At 40.7% G+C, this 26122-nt stretch overlaps 1 protein-coding gene across 1 annotated transcript; it reads right to left on the bottom strand.

Moving 5' to 3' along the window:
• Positions 1-290: 290 nt before the first annotated feature.
• LOC129096202 (sphingosine kinase 2-like) lies at positions 291-19413 on the bottom strand. The gene is made up of 5 exons (XM_054604908.1): positions 19235-19413; positions 8915-9009; positions 7936-8051; positions 1005-1272; positions 291-854 (listed from the first exon to the last, which is right to left on the bottom strand). Exons 1-5 carry the CDS (start codon positions 19386-19388, stop codon positions 402-404), a joined length of 1086 nt encoding a protein of 361 aa, XP_054460883.1. The 5' UTR covers positions 19389-19413; the 3' UTR covers positions 291-401.
• Between the last annotated feature and the right edge of the window lie 6709 nt (positions 19414-26122).

The following is a 26122-nucleotide window of genomic DNA, read 5'->3' as shown; positions in this document are numbered from 1 at the left end:
ATCTCTTAATCGTGTGTGGAAAAGGGACCGCTTAAAATAAAAGTCTGTCAAAAAGCCTCTTATTGTGAAAAGAAGCAGGATGAAAGAATAATTTGTAAAAGTACTAATAACAACTTCATGGTTATATTTTCTATCTTGTATGCATTGATGAATCTGATTATTCATTTCAGGATGCCTTACTATTTATTTAATATTGAACACTTTGGGTCTCCATAAAAAGCTCTCTGTCTTAATAGTGCATGATTTCCTTCTGAAACATGTGTTGTCTATGTACCGATGGGAGGCTATAACGTTGTGGGTAACGGTGAATGAGTCTTACATTCATTGCTTTGCTCCTACATTTCTGATTTGAAATGCTAAACTGTGTTTATTGGGCCTCTAACAGCAGCCGTGATGTTAGTTCATCCAGTGATTAACCTCGCCAGGCCTCTGTGTACCTCTGCTTGCACCGGTCCGTAGTCCACCACTTCTCCATCTACTGTTATTATCCCTTTGGGTGAAAGTGGCTCCAGCCTGAGCGCCCGCACCTTAGCGTGCACCAGATGTTGACAGTTAGTAACCATATGTGTCCCCTTCTCCATAGCCAGGAACAGCTTCAGCAGCGCTGCGCGTGAAATCCCCGCCCTGACGTAGAAAAGATGGATGACTCCGTCGTCCGAGGTGGCTTCCGGTGCTGCGAACAGGTCCTCCGCCAGGTGGGACTGGTACATGGCCAGCATGAGGACAAATTCTTCCTCCTCCACCACCACCCAGTCGCTGGGCACCGGCTGGTCCAGAGGAGGCAGCAGGGAGTCATGCGGGCCGGCGTTGGCTTCGGAGGCGCTTCGACAAGGCGTGCTCTCCGTCCTCCTCGCCTTCAGGGAGTTGTTGGAGTGGCAGGAGTTGTGGAAGGTGTTCTGGCAGGGAGAGTCTCTGGACGGAGCCAGGGAGGAAGCCTGACTGTTGCAATGCAGCGTCATGGTATTTCCTGAACCCTCGTCCTTGCTGTAGTCGTCCTCGGTGGCGAGCAGGTAGGCCATCTTGCCCTTGTAGACGCGGAGAGAAGCCAGCCTCACCAGCGTGCCGACGGTGAACCGGGCGGCTCCGACGTGACGGTACTTCTCGCTCTCTATGTCCACGTCGGCCACGAAGCCCCAGGCCAGCGACAGGAAGGAGAAGAGACGAGGGCCGGAGGAGAGCTGGATGGAGATCAGGTCCATGTGGGCCACGAGGCCCTGACAGAGCAGGAAACCACAGCTGATCAGGAGCTCCTCAGTGGACACCAGGGAGGCTCTGGAGGAACCAAGGAGGAGACATGAGGAGTTAGTCAGAGCTGGACATCCTGGAAACATCGGAGACCATCAGCCTTCTAGTGAGATCTGACCTACAGAGTTAAGAAGCTGTGCTCATATGAATTACATGGGAAGGGTGTTTGAATTGCCATAATATGAATCATTAACCCTTTCATGCATAGAGGTCACTACAGTGGACGGCTATTCAAATGTTGTGTTCTTGTATATTCATGGGTTTTGATGGCGTAGTTGCACATCAGCCACTACAACAGCGCTCACTGTAGTGGCTGATGTGCAACTATGCCATCAAAACCACTACAAGACAACATTTGAATAGCCGTCCACTGTAGTGACCTCTATGCATGAAAGGGTTAAATCATAATTAATCATAAAATCCATTGTTTTCGCCAATTCTGTCTCGTAAAGGAAAATTACCTATTTTAAGAGACTTTCTTTTTAAATAAATTCTAAAATAAAATAAAAGGTTATTCATATGAGTGACTGGGTGAGATGAGGTGTATTATCAAAGGAATACTTTACCCTTTAAATGACCATTTGCGCATGCGTAATCAGGCGGAAGTGATTTACATTGCAAGATATTTGCGGAAATAGGTGTTTGTGAAGCACCGAGCAGACAGCTGGGTTATACTCCACCTGTTGTGTGTGGGTTTGTTTATTTGTCACATAGTTATGCTTTTGTTAAACCTTTTACTTCAATTAATCAAGATTTTAGTCGGTTTTCGGGGTTTGCGGATTATCCTGGAGGCAACGAGCGGTGAGTGACGTTAATTGATTAACACGTGGTCATTGTGTGCATGAAGACAATATCAATGTCTCTATCACGTGATTTAAAGTTATATATTTTTTTGACATTTACCAGAGAAACGTGAGCACTTTGGCTTGAATGGGTTAAATGGAAAAAAAGTTAAAGTTTGTTAATATTCCCCAAATCTAAGGCACCGAAAAAGTTCAAAATGATATCTTAAAAAGGGCAAAACATCAGTTCAGAATCTCACCAACATATTAATATAACTTATATTGTTTTAAAAGTGCGTGACAGTATTAAAACCCGCATCATTACTGGACCAGACATGCGCGTGTCCGTGCGGAGCGCGCAGTCCAGTCTCTACCCGGTATAAACATTATTCATAACATGAGGTCGATTTGCAGTCTGATAATTATAGCAATGCCTCTAATCTGTTATTTCTCATTGAGCTCTTCATATCACCCCAAAAAACAAAAATACACATCAGAAGCAGTAAAACGCTGCATATGTAACAGAGTCAATTTCACTGTTAAAATGTTGTATTTTAATGACACAAAATATATGTAAATAGTCATAACCTGACATGTTATAGATCCACTATTTAATAAGTGGAACGGTTTAGACTCCAGTGTTATTCCCCCAGTTTCTTTGCCCCCCCCCCCCCATATCTGCTGTCCCCTGCCCTCACCTCTCCCCTTGTGTTGATATAATGCATTGGAGAGATCTGCCAGTTTGGCATAAAGACAATAAACGGAGACCGCCTGCAAAGGGTGTCCAGTCTCGGGTCTCTTCCTTCTCCAACACAACGCAGACAACACCGCTTACACATAGACTTCTGATTTGATATCCTCACGTGGATCCTGAGGATGCAGGATGTTACTCGGGATGTCAGTCTGGTCAATTTTGAGATTTAGGGCTACTGTGCTTCCATAACATCCAAAATACAACTCAGGGTTTACTTTACTACTTTGTCTATTTTGGACAGAAGATTTCTCCTGAATTCTCCTAAAGTGAGCAGATGATAAATAATGCATTATTTGCAGTATTACACATAACATTTCAGGAAATTCGTAATACAAACAAATATGTTGTGTTAAAGTTAGAAATCAACTGGGGAAGTTTCATGGCGATATTTTTTAGTTAAATGTTTTACTCTACTCCCCTGAGGTGGCTCCACTTGTTTACTCCTCTTGGTTCCTTTGTAAAAAGTCTGAGTGAAAAGGAAACTAACCAGAACTAAAATGCAATAATATATAATTTATTCCCTTCTGTGTGTTTCTGGTAAGACAATGTTTACAAAGCTCACAACCTCTGCATGTCCCACTTGATTACATGAAGAGAACCAAATTCTGCAGAGTTCTGCTGCAGCTCACAAAGTGAAGTGAGGTCTGATTTCTAAAACAAAACAACAGCCTTCACCCAACAACCTTTACTTTAAGTTGATGTTTACGACCAAATGCACTTGACAGTGTGACAGGCTGTGTTTACAGCTTTCAGACTTTAACTGGTCTTCAAGGCAGCAGCGGATCTAATTAAATGGTGTAAAGTTAATTCTCCTTTACTGTGCAGAGATGCACCAGATCCAAAATCGACCCCAGTCAAGGGCTTAAACTGATGGTTATTTTCAGTATTGATATATATTTCAGTCAAGATGTCAGGAAATGGTGATAGATGATCATGTAGCCAAAGGTCATGTGGCTAAATAACATATTTTGTCCGATCATCAGCCCGTAAACCATTTTTATTTCTCAGTTATACAAAACAGAGAGTAGCGGCAAGTTCCTCAATAAACAATGGATCAGACAATCATTTCAGCCCTCTGGCAGTTCTCCAGAAGGAGCCACAATTAAGAATCTAGCTTCAAAAATCAGATGCAGACACCAAAAATAAAACCGCTTAATGTTTTGGGTTAGGAAATGGGTCGTGGCTCGTGTGTGTGTGTGATGTACGATGTACGAGGAGTGTTATACAATATTGGGGTAACTGTGACCTTATTGTATGATCAGAAAAATAACCCAGAGAGGGTAGATAAGCAGGGAGGAGGCCCTTTGAGATATGACGGGAGTGGGGTGAAGGTGGGGGAGTATAGGGAGAGACGGGGGGGGATTTCAGTTAACCAGTAGTCTCAGCGGCAAATGTTAGAGGTGGGACAGAATCAGCTTATGGGCCTTCAGACATGACAGGCCGGTCAGACAACAAAGACAGCCCCATCTGGAACAACGGAGACAGAGGTGGAAGGTCATGATAACACCCCCAAAACACACACACACACACACACACACACACACACACACACACACACACACACACACACACACACACACACACACACACACAGACAGATTAGCCTGCTGGTACCACCCACAGCCAATTACAGTGATGACTGGATGTCTCAGTGGAGTTCACTAGCAGTGGCCCTGCAGATACGTATCTCCATATTCATCATCCTGAATTTATTTACCAGTCCGACAATCCAAACAGTCTCCTCTCCATTTCCTACGGCTCTGTTTCTATCTGATCATTTGAATCATTGGTAAAACGCTCAAGAAATAACAAGATGTACAACTCGCCTGCTGCACCTGAGAATCAGTGCTGGAAAGCATTATTCTTATGTACAATGTTAAGGTACGAGTACTTTTAGTTGAGCGTTTCCATTTTCCGCTACAAATGCTTACAATTTGGATTTTTACAGTTTGTCTAGCCTGTTAGCATACTAACCATTGAAATACTCTATTTCTATGATGCTAACATCCGTTTATTAGCACATCACAAAGTACAGCTAAGGGGTTTTATGAATGCCATACATTTTGCATGTATTTAGTTATAAAGCAAACATGTTAGACTACTGAAACTTTGACCTGATGGTGGCGCTAGGTGAGTCTAAGGATCACTTAAGCACAAACACAATTCATCCTGAGGGGGACATGAATGTCGGTACCAATGTTTTTAGCATTCCATCCAACAGTTAGAATGGTAGAAAAGTTATAAACACACAGCACACTGTTAAATATTTAAGGTGTAGTTTCCAAACCGTCTTTGGTCCGTGACCTCAGCGTCTATTTGGGGCCTCTTGCCGTATATTTCAGATGTCTAAGAGTTCCTCCGAAGACTTATTTCCCTAATTTATGTTCCCAGATGATACATCAATACAAATCTGTGTAGCCTGGCTTCTTTCTTTTGTTTCGTCCTCTTTACTACCTCATTAATCCTCTCAGGACCGCTCAGATTTACTTTGGTATCCTTAAGACTAAACTAACTAACTGTATATAAATAAGTCGTAAAGTTTAAAACCAGCTATAACTATAAAATGATGTCTAATAAAACAATATATTAGTCACAGGGGCCACCTTTCAGCTAAATTAAACTTTCAACAGCGTGACCTTTTATGAAGGTTTGATTTACTGTAGGAGTGATCTATTGGACTGCATTTTTTTTTTGTTGAGGGTGTATCTAATAAAGCAGCAACTGGGTTTAAATAAGCTCCTCATTTGTACAGATCCCTTCCTTCTATTTAAAGCTCCTTATGCAGTATCTATGAGCCACCAGAGGAGGGAGACTCTCACTCACATCAAAGCATCACATCTGTCAGCGTTCAGATGATGTTCCAGCTTGTGCTCATCATGTTTGCGTACAGAAAACATATTAAACTCTCACTCAGCGAACCTGTTCACAGCTATGCATAATACCAAATATGTTCTAGCTGCCACTCAGCAGGGAATAATACCAAGCACACTCTGGCCACTGCAGGACGGCCTGCAGCAGAGAGAGAGAGAGGGGGGGAGAGATGTTCTGGATGTGTGAGAGGAGAGCAAACAATACAGAGTCTGGTCTCTTCCTCTCATTGTTGCTGCCGCTCTGGATGGAAGAGCATTGTTTGATGAGAAGCTGATCGGCAGATGCAGTCGAAGTGATGTATGAATGTGGCTCTTTGGTGAAGACGGAACCATCAGCGTACGGTGTTTTGTTTATTTAAATTGTATAGTGACTTTAACATTAATTTATCCTTTGTTTGGTCAGGAATCCCACTGAGAAAAGAAAGCCCAAACTGCAGCACAAAGGCTAACGCAAAGGTTGCTACCAAGCAAAAAAGAAAATATACCAAATACAGAATGACAGATTAGGAAAAATAAATAAAATGGTAAAAGGGCAAGATAAAGCTTAGTGACCTACTAACAGTAGGAGCAGCTTAAAAAGGAAGAGCCCCAAAGCATTTCGTGAGGTTTTATAAATTCCACCAGGTGACTTCAGAGCAGAAAGGGCAGAGTGTTTGGAACACAAACAACAGAGCAGTGAAGTAATATAATATTCCATCATACAGTCCCGACACAGAACATTTCCTGCACCACAAACTGTGGCGCCATCAGAGGTGTCACAGCAGATATAAAGGTAAAGAGATAGACGGATATTAAACATGTTTAGCCTTTTACAACTCGTGCTCTCTTTTATGTGTTCAGTTTTTTGGGGCTCTATGGACGCTTTCTTTGTTTCAGTCTGGACTATTTTGGGAAATATTTCCGTGACAAAATTGATGACTCCTAATGATTCTGGTGATCCCTGACATTTCCTCCGGCGCAGTCATCCAGTCAACATTTCAGTTTATCCTGTACTTTCATTTACGAGCTGTAAAACTAACAACATTCCTGCAGCCTTAGGTACTTTGTGCTTAGTGCAAATTAGCAAATGCTAGCATGCCAACACACTAAACTACTGTATGTTGCAATGCTGACGTTAGCATTTATCCCAGAACTTAGGCTAAATTTCGTACAAATGTTTGATATGTCATCTTCACTCACTACTGAGTAAACTAGTACTAATGCTGAGTAATAGTGACTGTGGGATCTCTGACGAGGCAGACGTTTTCTTCACCTCTGAACCTGATCTGTTGCTATTGTTGATCTTTGGTTTATTCCTGCTTTTTTTTTTTCTTTCTGTCCTTCAACTTCTCCCTTCTGTTCTTTGTTCTGGCTGAATGAACTCCAAACAATCACTCAAATGAGCAAATCATTAATAATTGATAGATGAGTGTGTTTTAGACTGAAAAAGCCCCAGAAGGCTGGCCCATGCAGCTCAGTAAAACAAAGGATAAAAACACTACAGATTATTGTTTTAATCGTTACAGCTTCAGTAGCTGTCCTCAGAGCTTAACTTTACATTCTGCACGTGAGAATAAAAACAGACAGAACTACTTTTATTGGCCACATTAGTTTCCTTTGTCTGGTTCAGAGGGTGGATAAACTGACGTATCTTCAGAACACTAATCACATTGTTTGTTCAGAAACACTACCCATTGCGTAATCTGATTTAAACTGGATTTATCTGCACGCTGTGTATTCGTACTATGCCTACTCATGCCAATGAAACCCAGCACTGCGCCTGCTATGATGTGGCCCAGATATGCTACCTCACTGGTTAGACTGGTTTCTGTAGAGCACTATGTTGTGGGTTAATCATGCCGATATGTAGATTTCCCCAAAGCTTCAACACTTGTATTGTTCTTATCTACAGACAAGAGCTGCAACTACTCATTATTTTAATTGTTGATCAATCTACTATTTATTTTCTTGATTAACTGATTAATCATTAAGTTTATTCAATATCAAAAGTATTGTTTACTCAAACAACAGTCCAAAATATTCAAACTTACTATCATGTAAGACAAAAATAATAACACAAATTTAGGAAGCTGGAACCAGCAAAAGTTCGGAATGTTTGCTTGAAAAATGATTTAAACAATTATTTGCAATTAACTAGTAAACATTTTGTTTACTGAAGCTCTACTACAGTAAATCATTTGGTGTGCGTGTGCAGCAATGAGAGAGACATTATCATAACCGCAGCACGGCAAAGTATTTCTGCAGTACAATGGTGCTTTTGTTCATTATTCTTCATGTTGCTCACCCAGAGTAGTGATGTACGGATGCAGCCAGTGCGTTGCCTGATCCTCCAGGTAGGATACCCAGCGGGATCCGGATCGCCTCCTCCCAGTCTGGTCTCTCCAGCAGACCATTTATCACCTGACAAACACAGAGCACACAGCTTTGATCAGGCAGACAGAAAGAAATAGATACTAAGTAGTGAATGTTTTCTAGCACAAAGGGCTGTGTATCAAACATCAATGCTTTTATGACACTGTTGTTAACTTATCTTTTGAAAACCATTTTATTTTTGGAATTTTTAGACTATTTATTCGTGCAATGTTCATGTACCGCTGCTTGTTTTTATACAAAACCCTTTTTTCATTCATCAAAAGAAGCAGTAGACGCTTTAGTTTTTAAACTCAAGTATAGAAGAAATGAAAATTTAAAATGTATTAAAAATTCAAATGATATCCAGCCCAGTTTGGTCTATAAAATGTCATAAAATGGGGAAAAGTTCCCGGCACAATTTCAAAATCCCCGAAGTGATCATTGTGTCCGAACCAGCAGACTTCCTTGAGGTTTTAAGTAATTTAATATTTTTACCTCATATATATTTCACAGACAAACACGAGCAACGCTGTAAAAACTGAATATATTTCCATGAGTTTCATTCAGTGTTAAAATGTCACTTTTAAAGATGGAAATATGTGCTTGTTGTAAAGCAACTTTGTTAAACAAAAGAATTCTGTTGAATCAAGAGATTTGGCTTCAGATAAAATTAACCTAAAACACTATTTGATGCAAATTTAAAATTGGAAACTGCACTGGAAGCACGTGAAACATTTGATTTGTCTCAGAGGCATTTCTTTCTGAAAACGTTTTATAATTGATCATTATCATCCTGATACACAGTAGGAGCTTTCTAATGATGACAGAAGTGTTGACTTTTAGCGTGCTGCACTAATGTAAACCCCCTCAGTGTGTGAGGATGTGAATATAGCGAACGTGACTCTCTTTACCTCAAACAGAAGTCCGTCTCCAGACATGATCACCAAAGCGTCCCACTGCGACAGGTCGGCCTCCTTCACCAGCTCTCTGGCGTGGTTCTGCCGCTCTGCAAACATGAACACACACACATTAATGTAAAGTGTGTTTTCGATTTTTTTTTATATTTAAGAAAGTAAAAGAGAACATTGTCCTGTCAGCGTCCTCCACAGAAAGGTCAAAGGTCAAGGTCAGCTCTGGTGAGAGAGGCATTCGGTGTCTCACCCGAGGACATCGCAGGTGTTTGATATCAGCAGCTCAAGTTGCACTTGACAATAATACGTACTTCTTATTTGAACAATGGCGTCAACCAATGAATCAAGAACTCTATTGTCCTTGTCCAAGCACGAGGAAATTTAAGTTGCGTCTACCTGAAATGCTGCATTGTGTTGAAAAACTTCACACATATTGAATGAGATGAAAGATTAGGATCTCGAGTCCTAGTCCTAATTGCCAAAGCGAGTGTCACCGTGGGAGTGAAAGCTGATACATGGTCTTAAATGAAGCGTCGACCACGCTGCCAATTAGATCAGAACAACTAAATTACCCAGGAGCACTCCGTCAAATTAACCTGAGGCTCATTGATCTGATGAAGTGGGGATTTGGTGACAGGGCTTCCTCCTAAAGTCATCAGTGTGCGCAGGGACTATTAAACATAGACGGTTATTAAAAACACAGAGGAGTAAATGTTAAAAGTATTTTGGCAGAACATTTCCTCTATATTATTTATTCACTTTACGGGTCTGTAATTTCCTAGAAGTTTCCCGGAAAGAACTTTGTTATTTTGTACTAATTAAAGAGAGAGTCTTTAATTGGTTCACTTTCAATTAATTAGTCCCAACTAATTGCTTGAATCTCCTAGAGAATCTTCTACTCAGTGGACAGCAGGTCAGCTGAACACGCGCAAAAAAAAAAAAAAAAAAAAAAAAAAAAGAATATTTACTCGGGTTTCAAGGAAATACATTTACATTTTATATTTTCTTCCAGGAACCTTCCTCAGAAATAATTAGGAAATAACGGACTAGGAAAATAACATGTTACCAAAGTCACTGTAGAGAAACCTTCATAAGGTTGCCTGTTTTTTTTTGGAGATGGTTGAGCTTAAGCAGGGGTTGATAATGATCTGACTCCTGCCTAACTGGCTTTTCTGAAGGCTAACTGATGAACCTTCTAACTGTATGTGAGGCTCAGTTGAATCCGGCGTACACATTTTGCGGTCTGTTTTCATGTGTGTGGAGGGATGCATCTGTCCGTCTGCCTGTCCTCCGTCTGCAGGTGAAAGGGCAGGAGGAGCGCTGTGAGGTGTGAACAAAGTCGGTGAAGCGTTTCAGACTATCACAACTTCAGTCACCCCCCCCCCACTCCACCTGCTGAGGCTCAGCAACACTGGAAGCTTTATCCCTCTGTCTCAACTCTCTCACATCATTCTTCTTCATTTTTATCTCACTTTTAAAAACAGCCTTCATTCTGATCTGTGATGGAATATTGATATTATTCTTTATCATATGGCAGATGCAGCATACTTGACGTGCACAGCTGGGTGCTTTTTCTTTGCCGTGTTAAAAATGTATAACCAAGGCCCTGAAGCATTTGACATGTTTCTTTAAAGACTATATCAGCCGTTACCACAGCCTCTAAGAGAATGAGAAAAAGGACCATAAATTAATTGATTATCGTCTGTAGAGCTGCCGCAAGGGGAATTAATACCAGTCCCCTAATAAAAAGTGTTTTATCTCAGCAAAGAGGAGTCAGTAAAATGTCCTCTTGCTCCTCGCTGTAATGACTGTTTTTCATGCAGTATGTATGACTTTTATTTTCGTCCAATGGTAACCCGGTGCTGGAATCACGATTTGTATGTAGCCAGGTTGAGCAGATATTTCTGCTGCAGGTATATTTGATGAGTCTGAGCTGAACATCTGGTTTTTCAGACATGGAATTTGTTAAAGGTTGAGCAACAAAAACGTTTAGACAGCCTAACTATCATCCTGCAGGAAGAGAACAGGGCTCCTAATCATCCCAGCTATAGCAACAGTTAATAATGCAACCCTACACAGAAAGATACAGCAGATCTGCCCTGAGGAAGCTCTTAGCTACAGTACGTTACTAATCAATACATAGTGTAGTGTTAGCCATATTGGTTCAGGCAGCTACAATATTGGACATGGAGTAACACTGAACCTGTCCTGGTGGGAGATAAAAACCCAACAGGTCTAGAAAATAATATTCTATTACCTTTTATTTATATAAATTACTTTTGAAAGGTTCTACATTTTTAAAGGCCCACAAATCATCCAGACTTTACAGGGATCGTCCTCACACACACACACACACACACACACACACACACACACACACACACACACACACACACACACACACACACACTCCAGAGTCCTCTGGAGAGGGATCTGATTTCTCAAACTGTCTTCTTCCCTTCCCTTCTCCGAAACTCTGCAGAATAAAGGAATCAATTCCTCTTTATCAGTCCAGTCACATCACATTTCCTTATCTATGCAGAGGCTGTAAAGTAAAAGGGATTGAAAGGCCCAAAGTTGTAGAGCAGTGACACTGCAGTGTGTTGGGAGGAGGAGAGCTGAGAGCAGCTTTAGTATGCAGCTCCCCTCATCAGACAGATTGATAATGTCAAAACGACGCAGTGAGGTAAAACACATACCGGGGACGCAGATAAGTGATGTAGCTGAGGTAAGAAAAGGAGAGGAGTGCGGTAGAGTCTCTCTCTGTGGGTAGAGGCAGTGGATGGTGACTAACTCATTACAGTCATACAGACCTCTGCTGGCCTCTGGTCACAGCCTGGACTGTGATGATGCACAGTTTTAGAAGTATACAAAGATGAGTAAGCTCCTGTGGGGATAAGTGAAACTGCTCTTCTTCTTTCCAACGTGTATAAATATCTGACCATTTGCAAGCAGCATTGTTCACTTACTTGCCTTTTTATTTAGAGGATTAAAAACTACAACCTAAAGCATTTATTTAGGCTTCAAGTCTATTTTTTTTAACAACACACTTGAAAATGTGAGGTTGATGCCCACTAAAAAGCCACAGAATAACTGCGTCTGGCCGCAGAGCAGCAGCTGAGCGGCGGTAATGCGGTCAGCTGTGTGTGTGTAGTTCCATTAGCAGTTAGCCAAACACACTGGCCAAAACAATATAAGTGGGAAAACTGTTTTCCCCAAAGACATACAGTCTATGGTTTCCCCCCACTGTGTCTCAGCCGGGGGCCAATCAAGCATAGGGAGTATAGGGAGGCAGCATAAAAGAGGCAACTAAAGGTGCTTGTAGAAAGTGTGAGTCACTGCAACCATAAGAGGTCCTTGAACATGCAGTTATAATTGGCCAACCAAAAATATTAAGCAGTTTGCTGCAGCAGAATGCCAGATTTGCTGTGGACAGACACAAAGATACTCACTCACGGACACACGCGCGCATACTCATGAGCGATCCCATTATTTCCTGGAGTAGATAATAACTATTTCTAATGTCAGCATGTGTTTATTTTTCAATCTTGCAATGCCTGATTTTTAAACAAAAATAAGAATTTTTGGGGGGGTTATTTACACATCGAGCAGATATCGAGCAATAATAATAATTTATTTGGATGAGCTGAAACTTGCTGCGAAGCTCCTTAAAGCCGAGGGGAGGTGCAGAGTCGGGTGATAACTTTCTCACGTTGTGATGGTTTAGGAGCACGCATGCTAACTGAAGCTCTGTCCTCTAGCGAACCTTGTATCCTTGAATTTCCCCCATGGGGATCAATAAAGGAATATAATAATCCTCCCACTAAACTTCTGCAGCTCCAGATGAATCTCCTCCCCGCTGTCACACACATCCTGACTGCAGCTCCCTTCAAACAGCACCGCCTAATAACTGCAGAGCTAAATGACAGCAGGTGGTGATAGTTTAAAAAACATTGCCTTTTCGTCGTGTGCGTGCGTGTGGCTGGCTTCGGGACGAATGAGTGTAAACGACAGGTCGGTCAGCTGCCAGGAGGTGCCTGAGGGAGCAGCAACACAGAGAAGGACACACACTTGTACATGCAAAGCACACACACAATCTAGCTTGCAGTGTCGCTCTCAAACACACACACGCACACAAGGGAGCGCCTCAGGTGGGACTGTGCTAATTTTTACTCTGACATTTTTAATGACTTTTTTGGTGTGATATTTTCCCCTGACAAGACCTTGATGCCAGCGTGTCACCATCGCCACCTGTAGTTGAGTCCTGAAGCTGGACTAACTGATCATTTACATCATGCAGGTGACAGCAGATGCCACTAAATAGCTGTGGACTGGCTGTATATGCCATGTTTGCATAGTCAAAATGATTGGTCAACAGCCAATTAAAAGACATAGAAATACAATATATGAAAATTTACAATAAAATTTGGTAAACAATCAAATAAGAGTATGTTAAAACAAGTATGTTATCAAAGTGTCAAGTGTTTATTAATAGAAAAGAGTTGTGCAAGGGTGTGTAACTGCAAGTTATTGTTCTAAGGTGGAGGTTTTACTTTTACCCCACTGTCCTCAAACATGTGACCAAGTTTAAGTGTTTTTTTTCCCAGTGTGCAGTTGCACAGACAGTAATAGACACACGCCTCATCACAGATCCAGAGAGACTGGAATGGGTTGTACCAAAGGCTACAGGCGCTGAAAGACACTTCCTCAGCCACGCCTGAACCGGGATCAGCTAAGACTTTAAACATGGGAAATCTGTTGTGGTCTGCCAGGCAGGAAAAAAAAACTAACTAAATTAAGCGACAATCAAGATATAGTTCAACTTTAGAAAGTGTATTTACAACAAGCAGCAATTATGTGAAGTGGTAACAACCACGTTAAACGAGTACAATCCTGGAAATGATTGCTTTTGAGTCACATAGTCATGGTGGGGAGACTTGTCTACAGTTTAGTGATTTACTAAAGTCACACATGAGAAAAGACGGATACAGTCAAAACATGGGACGGACCTGTTCAGGATCCCTCTCTCTTAGATCCATCTTTTCTGCCGGTTTCCAGTCAGATGAAGTAAAAAAAAAAAAAAAAAAAAAAACTTTCACTTTCACAGAAAAGTCAAAAAGTCACCGAAAGGGAATGTGAAATATTTTGCCTCCCTGTTTTCCTCTGATATTCTCTAAAAGGATACTCTGAAAACGTACCTGGCCTATTGTACGCTCATAACATTTGGGTACTTGCAAAAGACAAACCACAACACAAAAACAATATTCAAATTTGAACCAGCAGCGGCAGAGATATCCTAACGTTTGGTTCCTAGTGTGAGCAAAGCACCAAAAAACGTTGCGCCCTACATTTGCTATGATGCAAACATATTTCCTTATTTAGTAGTATCTTTTTCAAAGATTGCGGTCTTCCTTGTTCAAACGATAGTTGCTATTGTTCCTAAATGAGCTCCAACACCTTGTTAAATGAGCCATGATGTTCTTTATGAGAGAATGTGGATGGTTGCCATTTAAAAAAAAAAAAGAAAAGAGAAATAGAAGAGAAAAAAATGAGCAGCAGAAAAAAGGTTGTTCAAGGAGATATCTGTCTCCTCTGGTAAATATTTGTAATTCGTACTGAGCAGATGAGGCCGAGAACGAGAGGAAGACGAGCATGTTGCTGTCGTTTAATTAATACTGTGTGACAGACATCTCAGGATGCCCGAGCAGCGAGGGAGACCGCCTGAGAGGATTCAGTGTGCCGTCTTTACCACCACATAGACACATATAGATGCTCACTATAACAAACTCTCTCTCTCTCTGGATCGGACTCCCACAGCAGTGCAGTCATCCTTCATCTGTCCTCCACCCCTGGCAGTGCCCACAGCTGCTACACAGCCAAGGATCCCATAATGAGTGAGTCTACTTTGGTTAGCATCGACATACAAGGCGTCCGGCCGAAGGCAGTGATGCACAAGAACAGATAGACATGCTGTTAAGCAAGCGTTATGGCCAAACATATTAGCATAAAACACATGTTTTCAGTAGTCAATTGGGTGTGTTTCAGTTATTCGCTAAAAGCTTACCCAAAAAAACAAATGTGAAATAATAGCTGAGCAAATGATCTTCATGAGATCCTAGTCTGAGACATAGGCCTACTACTGACTTAAGAGGGTTGTTTTGTCTCTTACATTTTTTTTTTTAAACGAGTGAAAATGTGAGGAGTCGATTTAACAGTTTGTCTGTATTCTCTAAAGTAAGCAGCTAATGTTAAAATGTCGTCTGGCTAACTAGTTTACAAGCTAGTAGGAATGTAGCGTTAGCCCCCATACTTTATTCTTCTACTCAACTGTATTTCAAAGGGCCATATTGGACTTATTACTCCATTACATTTATTTTAAAGCTACAGTAACTTTGCATATCAAGATTTCACATGCCAAACATTGGATTCATTTTCTAAATATGATGCATTTTTTTATTTCTTAATTAATGGATGACCTTAAACTGCTAGAACATTAAAATGCAGCTTACATGTTAATGTATCAGTTTTATTAATCCAATAATCCAATAATATACAGTAACACTGAGGGCCCTGATGGTGTGCTACTGATATTTTCAATAGTACACATCTGAATGGCATTATGCATTGTAGCTCGATGTAAAAGTAAGGGGTTAAAACAAAACTAAAAGTTAGTTTGATGAAAAATAATTCAGGAAGGCATTTAAACTGAAAGATTTTTTTATTTTTATTAAAGAAATAATTAAATTGGGCATAAACGAGGTAAGACGTAAATAGTTGAAGAAGTAGTTATAATGAACAGTTCAACAACATTGAATGCAAACAGTGGGGTAAAGTAAATATAGAAAACACAGATTGTGCCTTTAGTTTCAGCTCTTGTGTTTGATTGGTCAATATAAGTCTCAGTAATTAAAATTGAAGCTACTACTGTACAGCACCTTTGTGTGTTTCTGCTCTGTTGAGGATGATGGTGGTAAAAGTTGCCAAAGAAACATGGAAAGGATTTTAATTGTGTGTGTTAATATTTAGGTACCAGCAAATTTAGTTTTGCATATTGTTTGAAAGTTATTAACTGACTTGCTAGTTTTAATACCGATAATCTTATTTAGTTTTCCAGAGGTTATTTGTTATTTTAAAGGAGTTTAAAATGTGTCATTTGTGTTTTTATCTCCTTTCAACTGAAGAGGTAAATAACACTTGTAAACTTTTCCTTTTCAGTTCATATACTTGTCATGTGTTATTTGAAATAGAGCGTGGTCAATTTGAATAGATCTAGTGCTTACTTTGACAGTTTGTTTGTTTAGTCGTAGGGATTTATATATATTTAGATTTATTTCACCCTAAACAGGTAAACCTTTGTAGTAACTAACCTAAGAAAACAAACCCAAACACCTCATCCTTCCAGTCTAAAGTTAGTTGGTATAGATTGTTGAGTTGCTCAGCTATACTTTCCTATCCTGCTGTAGTATGACACAGCTCCACCGACGATCCACCTGTGAGTTTGGCTTTGTCGTCACTGCCAACACCGTTACATATGTAAATGCATCAGGGAGTGATAGTTAAACTGTCTCTTATCTGAAGTATATTGATGCTGTGGCTTGAGACGGATGAAGAAGCCCCTGGAGAAAAGCAGTGTGTGATCACATGCAGTTGCAAAGTAATCATTCAATCTGAACACCGGAGAAGTCTGTCTCATTAAAGGCAATGGAGATTTCTTGCAAATTATAATCTGTTCATGTTTGCTCATTGTGGGAAGGTGCCACATTGCTTGATTTTGAATGAATGCAGCCGAGGGGCACGCTTCATGTCGACTCTGCTTCTATGTGTGAACAAACGCACAGCCAGTCAGACTCTGCACACAGCGGAGGAGACGGAGAGGAGCAGAGGAAAACACAGCGATGTAACAACACCTTCTCATCCGTCAGATACGTCCGCTTTGTATCTGACAGAGCTAAATGGGGACTTGTGCCTCAGTATCAGACTCCCAGGGGCGTGATGAGATCGCTATTTGACAACCTATACGAACTGCACACTGTTGTGCATGCTGTTATTGGCTGGGGGGGGGGGGGGCTCTCTGCAGATGACTAGAAACGTCACCAATACAGCAAAATCAGAAGAAAAGAGGAAATGCAAGCAGAGGACAGGGTCTCTGTAGATACAGACACCGCCACACGCTTCTCCTGGCACATAAGTGAAGATTTAGAGGGATTTAGTTTTTTAGGAAACTCCTGCATATTATATGTTTTCAATAAATCATTTACCATATCAAGTCATTAGTTACAACATCGACACTTAAGTGATACAAACTTTTCTTAAGATTCACAATAAAATGTGTAGCTTCTCTCACTCCGTTTTCACTGACTGATCAGGTGAACTCACTGTCAACTAAAAATATATATTTAGAGTTTACAGACTCTTAGTGTTAGACCTCACTAATACAGAGACCTAATAATGTACTATTAATTAAAAACATCACATGTTTATTCGATTATTCGAGTCCAGTGAAATATGTAAATAGGATTGTTTCTCGTACCATGGAGCTCTATTATAATTGTTGAGGAATTACTAGACTGCATGTAAAAAACAAAAAACCTAATACTCCTCTGCTGAGGCATCATTCCGGGCCATCTCAGAGGGATCAGAGTCAAAGTTTTATTTTAGAAGTCTTATCTGTCAAAGAGATTTTCTATCACTGCGGTATCAACATTTCTCTTTCAGTAGCCATGCTTTTTCATGTAGATGTAGGTTTGGGGATTACATCTATTATGTATTCGCCGGGATTAACTTGTCAAAAAGTACATCTCAGAAATCGCAAAAAGCTCAGTTTTTGTGTGTTTTCCACGGCACAGTACCAGTAAGATGATTTATCATGCCTCTCTGCCTGTCTGCCCTCTTTTCTCTATCTATGCACCCCACGCTGTGATGAAAGACGTTTTTTTGCCTGTTACCCGACACTGCACTGATTAATGAACAAACCCAGTCAGAGGATGAAACTCAAAATAAAAGACCAGGGAAAACTCCAGCAATAACTGAAATGATCAGGCTGAGAGCATGACACAGTATAGGATGAGTGAGCGAGTGTAATACTGCACTATGTAATCACTACCGCCCAGTGTAGATTATGGTGATGATTATGAATGCATCAAGGTATCAAATCATGGCAAACGGGGATTTTGTGCGATTTGTGTGTGTGTGTGTGTGTATGTATCATGTGCATGTTTTTATCCATATGTGTGTCTCACTGTGTACACATATTTATTACATAACACATCTGTATGCATATAGGTCAGAGCCTCTTGATCAGCATAATGATGGTGACAGCATGAAAACACGAAGAGGATTTAAACTAGAGGCGGGTACTGGGACAGAGGCAGAGACATGGAGGGAGGTGATAGTGTTGTTGTTGTTGTTGTTGTTGTTGTTGTTGTTGGCCTCTGCTGAGCTGTGTGTATGATTGTGCAAGTGTTTGGAGATTTGTCAGCGCCGATTGTGGGCGGGGCTGTATTATGCGTTGGTCAGATAAGATTCAACGTGTTAATGATGATGTTGAGGAGATAAAAATGATAAGATTACAATTTCAAGAGTGTGTAATTAAGTAATATAAACATCTAGTTTATTAATTATTTTTGCCAATCATCAAGAATTATTGTGCAGGAGGATAACTCCTTCTTTGATGTTTCCTTTTTATGGTTTCATCCAATCCAGGGGAGGAGGTAGTGATTACATTCCTTGCTCAAGGACACTTGCGCAAGTGTGGAATTAAGCCCGGCCCCTTGGGATGGATTGACTTTCACTAGTTCATCCTGCAGCTCCCACACACAGACAACGCATGTAATTCTGTTTTTGGCTCATTGCCAAAGGCCATTAAAAAAATAGTAAAAACTGTTTCCAAATAAAACATTTCTCTTTGAATTAGGGCTGGGCAATATATTGATGTTATATTGATATTGTGATATGAGACTGGCTATTGTCTTAGATTTTGGATTTATCGTAATACTGCATTAGTGTTGTCTTTTCCTGGTGGTAAACGCTGCATTACAGTTAAGTTATGCAATTTCTGAATTCTGCATTCTATCTTTTTGTCATTACCAACTTAATCATTATATCCACATTACAGCAACAATAATCAACCCCACAATATTATCGCAATATCTGTATCAAGGTATCTGGTCAAAAAAATTGTCATATTCATAATTTGGATAAGTGCTTACAGCTTATATATATATATATATATATATATATATATATATATATAATTGTTATATTTTATATATATATATGCATAATTGTATATTCTCATGCTGTGCTTTCTATCTTACTCACCGGTGATGAACAGAGTGTGTGTGACTCCCGCCTCGTTGAGCATTCGTTGGATGTGGTTGTTGTAGAGAGTCAGCGCCTGTCCTTTGCCGCTCTGTGGGTTCACCAGCAGCATCATCCGGCTCGGACGAGACAATGTGCTCATCACCGAGCTCATCAACACCCCTGCAGAGCACAGAGAAGACAAGGTCACTTCACCACTACACAAAACCTTATTTTCAAATCAAGGCTGGTTTATAATATGACACTGTAGCCTGGGAGCCTGGAAAGTTTTAGTTTGTTTGTTCTTCAGAAGATTTGGAGTGATGATGCAGTGATTGGACAGACTTATGACTCTCTAATTACAGCCTCCTGTTCAGTTTTGGAAACCTTAATCTCAAACCTATTTATTCCCAGTCCTAATTTTAGTTGCACTTATATATTTTGATACAAAGAAGCACAACTATCAGTTCATTATTTTTCCTTTCATCTTGCTGCACTGCTGTGGAAGCCATACGTACTCCGTCTTCCTCAAGCACATGCACTCCTTTAGAAACCCTTATGTTCTTACAAGGACAAGAAATCAAGTTTCTCCAGGAAAACCTGACTATATCTACCTGATTCTTTTTTATTTTCTTATCACAATTACAGAATCAGGCTTTTTAGGTAAGAAACACAAGAACCGCAGCAAAGGAACATTTCTACAGCGGAGATGAGCAGGAGGGACACATGTGAATCTGTGAACTGGGATGCTTTGGAGACGAACACACACAAATTGCACCCTTATCTCTCCTAACAGACCTTGGCGAGGCTTCTGTAAAGGAGAAGTTGGAGGTGCCCAATGATTTTTGGGGCTGAAATGCTGAATATATTCAACAATAAGGAAGGAACCACTGCAGTACAAGACCGACACAGGAGAGAAGAGGTAATGATGTCTATTGCAATGGAAACCCTCACATACTAATATACAGTATATCCCAGAGCATATACTGTCTGTCTGTATGTCATACACATTAACAATGTGTTGCCTCATTGGATAATGGCCATTAATTATACATTTAATATACACATTTGGTCTCCCACAGCTGATTGTGTGAACACTTTAATCTTTGAATCCGTTCATGAAAACAGTGTTTTTATATATTGAGTGTATTTTCTCATGTCAGAGACCAACATAAACCCATTTAGTTATTTTAAGGGGGGATATGGGGAACTTTAGGGAGGGATGGCAAGTCAACAGTATATGAAACTTAGAAGTGGTATACTTCATCTGAAAGCTTGGAACCTAATGAAGAATTTAAGACTCAGCGCTGCGTGTCAAGTTCTAATCAGGAATGAATAAACTAATTCATTAATTGATTTAATTAAATTGTGAGAGAGCATAAGGGCTTACTCATCAATTATAGATGGAAGTATTTGGCCATTTCCATGCTCGCTTGTTTCTCATAAGTTGTTTAAGACATTTTTGGGTTGATACCATTGATTACACAGATTTGCTGCTAAACTTAACCCCTTGTCTTTGGGGTCAATTTGACCCCATTCAATGTTTAACGTCTCTAAATAAATGATTGACATCATTTTTTTTGCTTCATATTTAATGACTTTTCCTAATTTAATGTGGACAACTGGGTAAACATAAAATTAACATGATATGTTTTCAATGTCCTGTACACATGATGTACGCATCGGTATTCTTTGGGGTCAATTTGACCCCAGGCTGTTTTTAGCTGTATAAAACCTATAAGAAATATCAACATTTTACACACATTTCTTTTGGTTGTTTTGGATGATATTGAGGTCACTATAACATGCAGTTTTATAATCTTCAAAAAGCTTTAGGGCCCTAACCTAACATAACCATAACTGTAGTAGTGCGAGAACCACTGATGGTTCACACAACATAGGGGTGGAGCAAACGTATAAAAGCTTGCACAGCAGCCTTCTCTCTCAACTGAAAATGACTTCTAAGGAAAGGTTTTCTGTCAATGAGGTGTTGTCACATCTCTTTGACCATGAGAGTGACATAGAGGAGAATGTGTCTGAGACAGAGGATGATGTTGAGGAGGACACTGATTATGAGGCATCCTCCTCTGATGAGAATGAGACCCTCAGTGTTGACCCTCCTGTTGTCTCTCAACCACCAGCAAACACACTACCTTCCAAAAATGGAAAGTTATTATGGTCCACCTCCCCACTTGAACAACAGGGTAGACTTAGTGCTGCTAATGTCTTCAAAATGGTTCCAGGCCCCACCAGATGCGCTGTCAGCCATGTCCAAGACATAAAATCAGCATTTGAGCTCTCCATAACACCATCAATCGAAAATTGATATACTTGAGATGACAAATTTAGAGGGGAGGTGCGTGTATGGGGACAGTTGGAAAGACTTGGATGTGACCCACTTGCACGCCTACATTGGGTTGCTCATTTTGGCAGGAGTGGATAGGTCAAAAGGTGAAGCAACAGTAAGCCTTTGGGCTGCTGACACTGGAAGGGCAATATTTCCAGCCACCATGTCTCTAAACACATTCCATGTTTTCTCCCGTGTCATACGCTGTGATGACAGAGAAACAAGGCAGGGCCGACGAGAGCGTGACACACTCGCAGCAATACGGGATGTATGGGACAAGTGGGTTCAACGATTACCCTTTCTTTACAATCCAGGCCCCCACGTGGCTGTGGATGAATGTCTGGTTGCATTTCGTGGGCGCTGTCCCTTCAGACGATACATGCCGAGCAAACCGGCCAAATACGGTATCCAAATATGGGCAGCATGTGATGCACAGTCCAGCTATGACTGGAATATGCAGGTGTACACTGGTAAATCCCCGGGGGAAGCACCTGAAAAAAATCAGGGCATGAGGGTGGTACTTGACATGGCTGAAGGACTGAATGGTCATAACATTACATGTGATCACTTTTTCCATCGTACGCCGTGGTGTACATACGCCCTGTTTGTTTTTCCTGAACATAATACATGTTACTATTCTTGATAACAGAAATTGTTTTTCATTCCAAATGTTATAGATAACAAAAATATGTACTTAGAAATAATATAAAGTTATTAAAGCACCAAAAAGATATCTCTTTCCAATTTTAGGTCAGTCAGTGAGATTTTATGGTGATCTGCATATTTCTCCATAGTCGCGTAACAGGTATTCTGGATGTATAAGGGGGGTGGGTGGGGGAGGGGTTGTTTTATTTTAAGGGCTATTTAGGTAGTCAACAAGTTCCTGACACATGCACTTGGGTAACAATTTTAATAATAATCATTTTCTGGAGGTTTAAATTGCCAAGGATAAAAGATGTTAGTAAATTTGAAGGTAACCGGAGGGTTAACAGCCATGAATTTTTGCCTCTCGAGAATTGATTGAAAAATGGTTGTTTTAAAAATCCCTCACTCAAACCACATTAAGAAACCAAGACCTTGAAAAACTTTAGACATTTTTCGGAGATTGGATGGGGAGCACTTCTTGTGTGGAAACTGCTCAAAACCTCCTTATTGTCACTAAACATAAGAACGCCATACATCCTCTGAATGCCCTGGTTCTCTAGTTCGTGGTTGGTAAAGTTTCATGAGGCTGTGATTTTCCTAAAGGTCACAATAGGTCATTTTATACAGTGCCATCAAGTTTCAGAAAATGCCCTCATTACAATGAAATGGCTACTTAGGGGACTAATATCCCAACACATGAATACAATTTAGCTCATTGGATCCACAAGATTCTCAGCTTTCCAGTCATACCCAATTTATGCAATCGCAAGACTGTTTAGTTTAGAAATATTCAAAAACAACATTTTGTTAGAATAGACTAATATAACATATTTATACTGCCAGATTTTTACCCCAAACTGCATGTGATTAGTATAAAGTGAGCATGTTTGTAAAGGGGAGACTCATGGGTACCCAGAGAACCCATTTCATCCTGATATCTTGAGGTGAGAGGTCAAGGTCTTCCTGTATCTTCACCGTAGCTGTAAAACTAAGCCCGCTACAGCCTGTGACAGACAGTAATGTTGTCGGGTGTCTGTAGATCATATTAACTGTTGCCATGAACCAGGTGGTGTTTCATCTGATTTGTGGATACAAGCATTAACAAAGGTCCGTTACACACAACGTCCACGCATCCACGTACACACTGCTTTCTTATGGACGAAAAAAAAAAGTAGCAGTCTCTTTGGTAACTTTTTAACTGCAGGGTTGATGCAAATTAGTGTTCAAAATATGTTGTGTATCAAACAGATGTTGGGGAGTTACACTGATCTTGCACACACGCATCCCAAATATTTTTAGGGATATGATCTCAGCGCAGCATGTTGCTGAAGAAGGGAGGAACTGGAAGGAGCTGGTTTTGGACTTTTATTCCTCACCGCCTGAGGAGGATTAATTAAATACTGCAAGGAAAAGACTGTGCTGTGCTAAAACGATTAGATTATCATTCTATACCTCAGACTAAATGGGGAGAACTACATAGAAATATAGAAATGACGGAGGTCAGGGTTGATAAAAACTGTTCATGTTAATCATGGATTCCTGTAAAGAAAAAAAAATCTAATCTGGAGCAAACTACTCTTAATTTTCTCTCCTTTTCCCATCTCCCTTAAAATATGTGTCTGTAACGTCTCAGCTGGGGGAGAAGTCAAACAAAAGGAGAGGTGTGACGGGGAGCAATCAGCCACCGAAGAAACGCTGCAGCTGTGCTATAACTTTTCAGGTAGGTACATACCGGCACGCTTTCCTGTATCCCGCCTTGTCAACACACACACCAACCCAAACAAACTGTCAGCGAAGCAGCCTGACAGGCAGAAACCCCGCAGTGAGAGGAATCTCACTTTGTTTTGCAGTCTGCTATGATTTAAAGAAAAAAAAAAAAAAAAAAAAAAAAAAGATCAAAACATTGTGAGCGTGGAGGGAGCGGAACCATCCAAACAAGTCTGACAGCTGTTACGATCGGGCGGGAACAACTGAAGTGCAGGGATGAGCACATCTAACTGGTTCAAAACCTAATTAGCAGGTTTGGTTTCGATTGATACTGCCCTTCCAGTGGATTCACAGTGATCCTACTGGAACGCAGAGAAACGGGTCACAAATATGTTAACACGTTGACACACCTTAACCTTTTCCTCATTAACATCGGTCTCTGGAGTTTCACCTGAGGTAAACTCATCAGTCTCCCAACAAGGAAGGAAGGAAGGAAGGTAAATACTGTGTATACTTTAAAACACCATTTTGAAACAACCACTTCCCATTTCCCGTGACAGGTTCATAAAGGCGCAGCCACTTTCGTTGTAGGATGAATGTTTCTCTGGAGTCATCTCCTAATCATAACAACTGGACTCCTGAGGGAAAGCCACAGCGGTGCCCTCATGAATCAACTGGCATGACAGCTGGCACTGAAGGCCCTGACCTTGTTGTCTGTGTGGCCCGACACCCACATGGAGCTTGTTGACTACATCTAGCCCCACGCCACTTCCTGTGTGCCACCCCTCCCCTTCTCCAAACATTCAAGAGGACACTATCTATATACTCATCTCTTTTTCCTCTTCTGTCATTAGCTCGGCCTCAGCCTCGTCTTGGCCTGGAGCCAAAGTGTGACATGCATATGATAAGGAGCACTCAAATCTACAGAAATATATATTTTACAACCCTCCCCAATCTGTTATCAAACTTTATCCAGCATGCTGGACGTTCTGCAGTAGATTATTATGGAGGTGTTTATTAATCTTCATTGAGGACAGGTGGTTTATGACAGCAGATAATGTGTCTGGTTTGTTTGTATAGGAATGGGAGTACTGACAAGTGATGATAAACATAAAAGGTCAAAGCCAAATCATTTTGTCCAATCATGTGGTCTGTTTCTGGATAGTGAAGTTATCCATTTGTTAACTGAACCACACATTATGAGTTTTAATGGGCATAACTACCTCCATAAAACAATTTGAATGACGAAACAAGTGAATGACTGTCCTGGATGAGGTTATAGTGGATGACTCTACTGCAACCAGACTGAATTATCATCCTCACAAACAGCAGCCGAGATGAAAAAGATAAATCACAACATCAACAAATCTCTGCTCTGCATCTCAACAACATTCACTTCATCTGTGATTACAGACGTCTGCTCTGCTCTTTTCAGACCAAGAGCATGGGAACTGTCCCAGATCTTAATGGAATAATCACTACTGAGGTATTCGCCATAGGAAATGACAGCCAAAATGAAAGGGAAAAACCCATGAGCCGGAAAAACACATTTTCCGGCGAGGTTCCCTATAATAGCTATCTGGCTGCATATGGAGTCTGAGAAAAAAAGACAGCTTTCTTAGCTTGATGTCCAGACATTTTACATGAATTGAGGCTAAAATGCTAACATGACTCAGCATGTTGCGTCCTCGTGATTTGCTTGGATGACTAAATGAATCCATGACCTTACATGGTCATCGTTGTTTGACGACTCATGCTGACAAATTTTGATGACCTGTCAATGCGTCAGTCAGTCAGTCGTACTGGTGTCTCACTCGACTTCCTTAAAATCTGCTCCCCATCAGCAGTGAAGCATGACGAAGCATTAACCGTCTGCGATTAAGGAAGAAAGTAGCAGTCTTGATTTCATCACACTTAGCTGAGCCCACAAAACACCACTCAGCTGGCATAAATTTGCAACTCAGATGGGGCCGGTCCCACTCTGTCCAGATTTAGTGTCATTGGGGAGCTAAAGGGGGAGAGGAGACATCAGGACACGTTCTGCTTTGAAAGTGCATTTCATTAGTAGGAAAAGACAAAGCCCTTTTTTCCATGTTCAGCCCAAATCAATCTGACCATATTAACAAGAAGCGTTCACGTCACCCTAAAGAATATCTTACAGCGACAATACCTCTCACTTAATGAAATGAACTACAGACGTGTCAACAAAC

This window comes from Anoplopoma fimbria, chromosome 9 (assembly GCF_027596085.1).
Source record: "Anoplopoma fimbria isolate UVic2021 breed Golden Eagle Sablefish chromosome 9, Afim_UVic_2022, whole genome shotgun sequence".
Lineage (NCBI taxonomy): Eukaryota > Metazoa > Chordata > Actinopteri > Perciformes > Anoplopomatidae > Anoplopoma > Anoplopoma fimbria.
The sequence above is the reverse complement of the archived record's forward strand: the minus strand, read 5'-3'. Positions and strand labels throughout refer to the sequence as shown.

Coding starts and splice junctions, on each gene's coding strand:
- LOC129096202 (XM_054604908.1), bottom strand. CDS start 19,388: ATGAGCTCGGTGATGAGCACATTGTCTCGTCCGAGCCGGATGATGCTG. Junction 9,010..19,234: donor ACACACTCTGTTCATCACCG/GTGAGTAAGATA, acceptor TCATGTTTGCAG/AGCGGCAGAACCACGCCAGA. Junction 1,273..7,935: donor TCCGTACATCACTACTCTGG/GTGAGCAACATG, acceptor TGGTTCCTCCAG/AGCCTCCCTGGTGTCCACTG.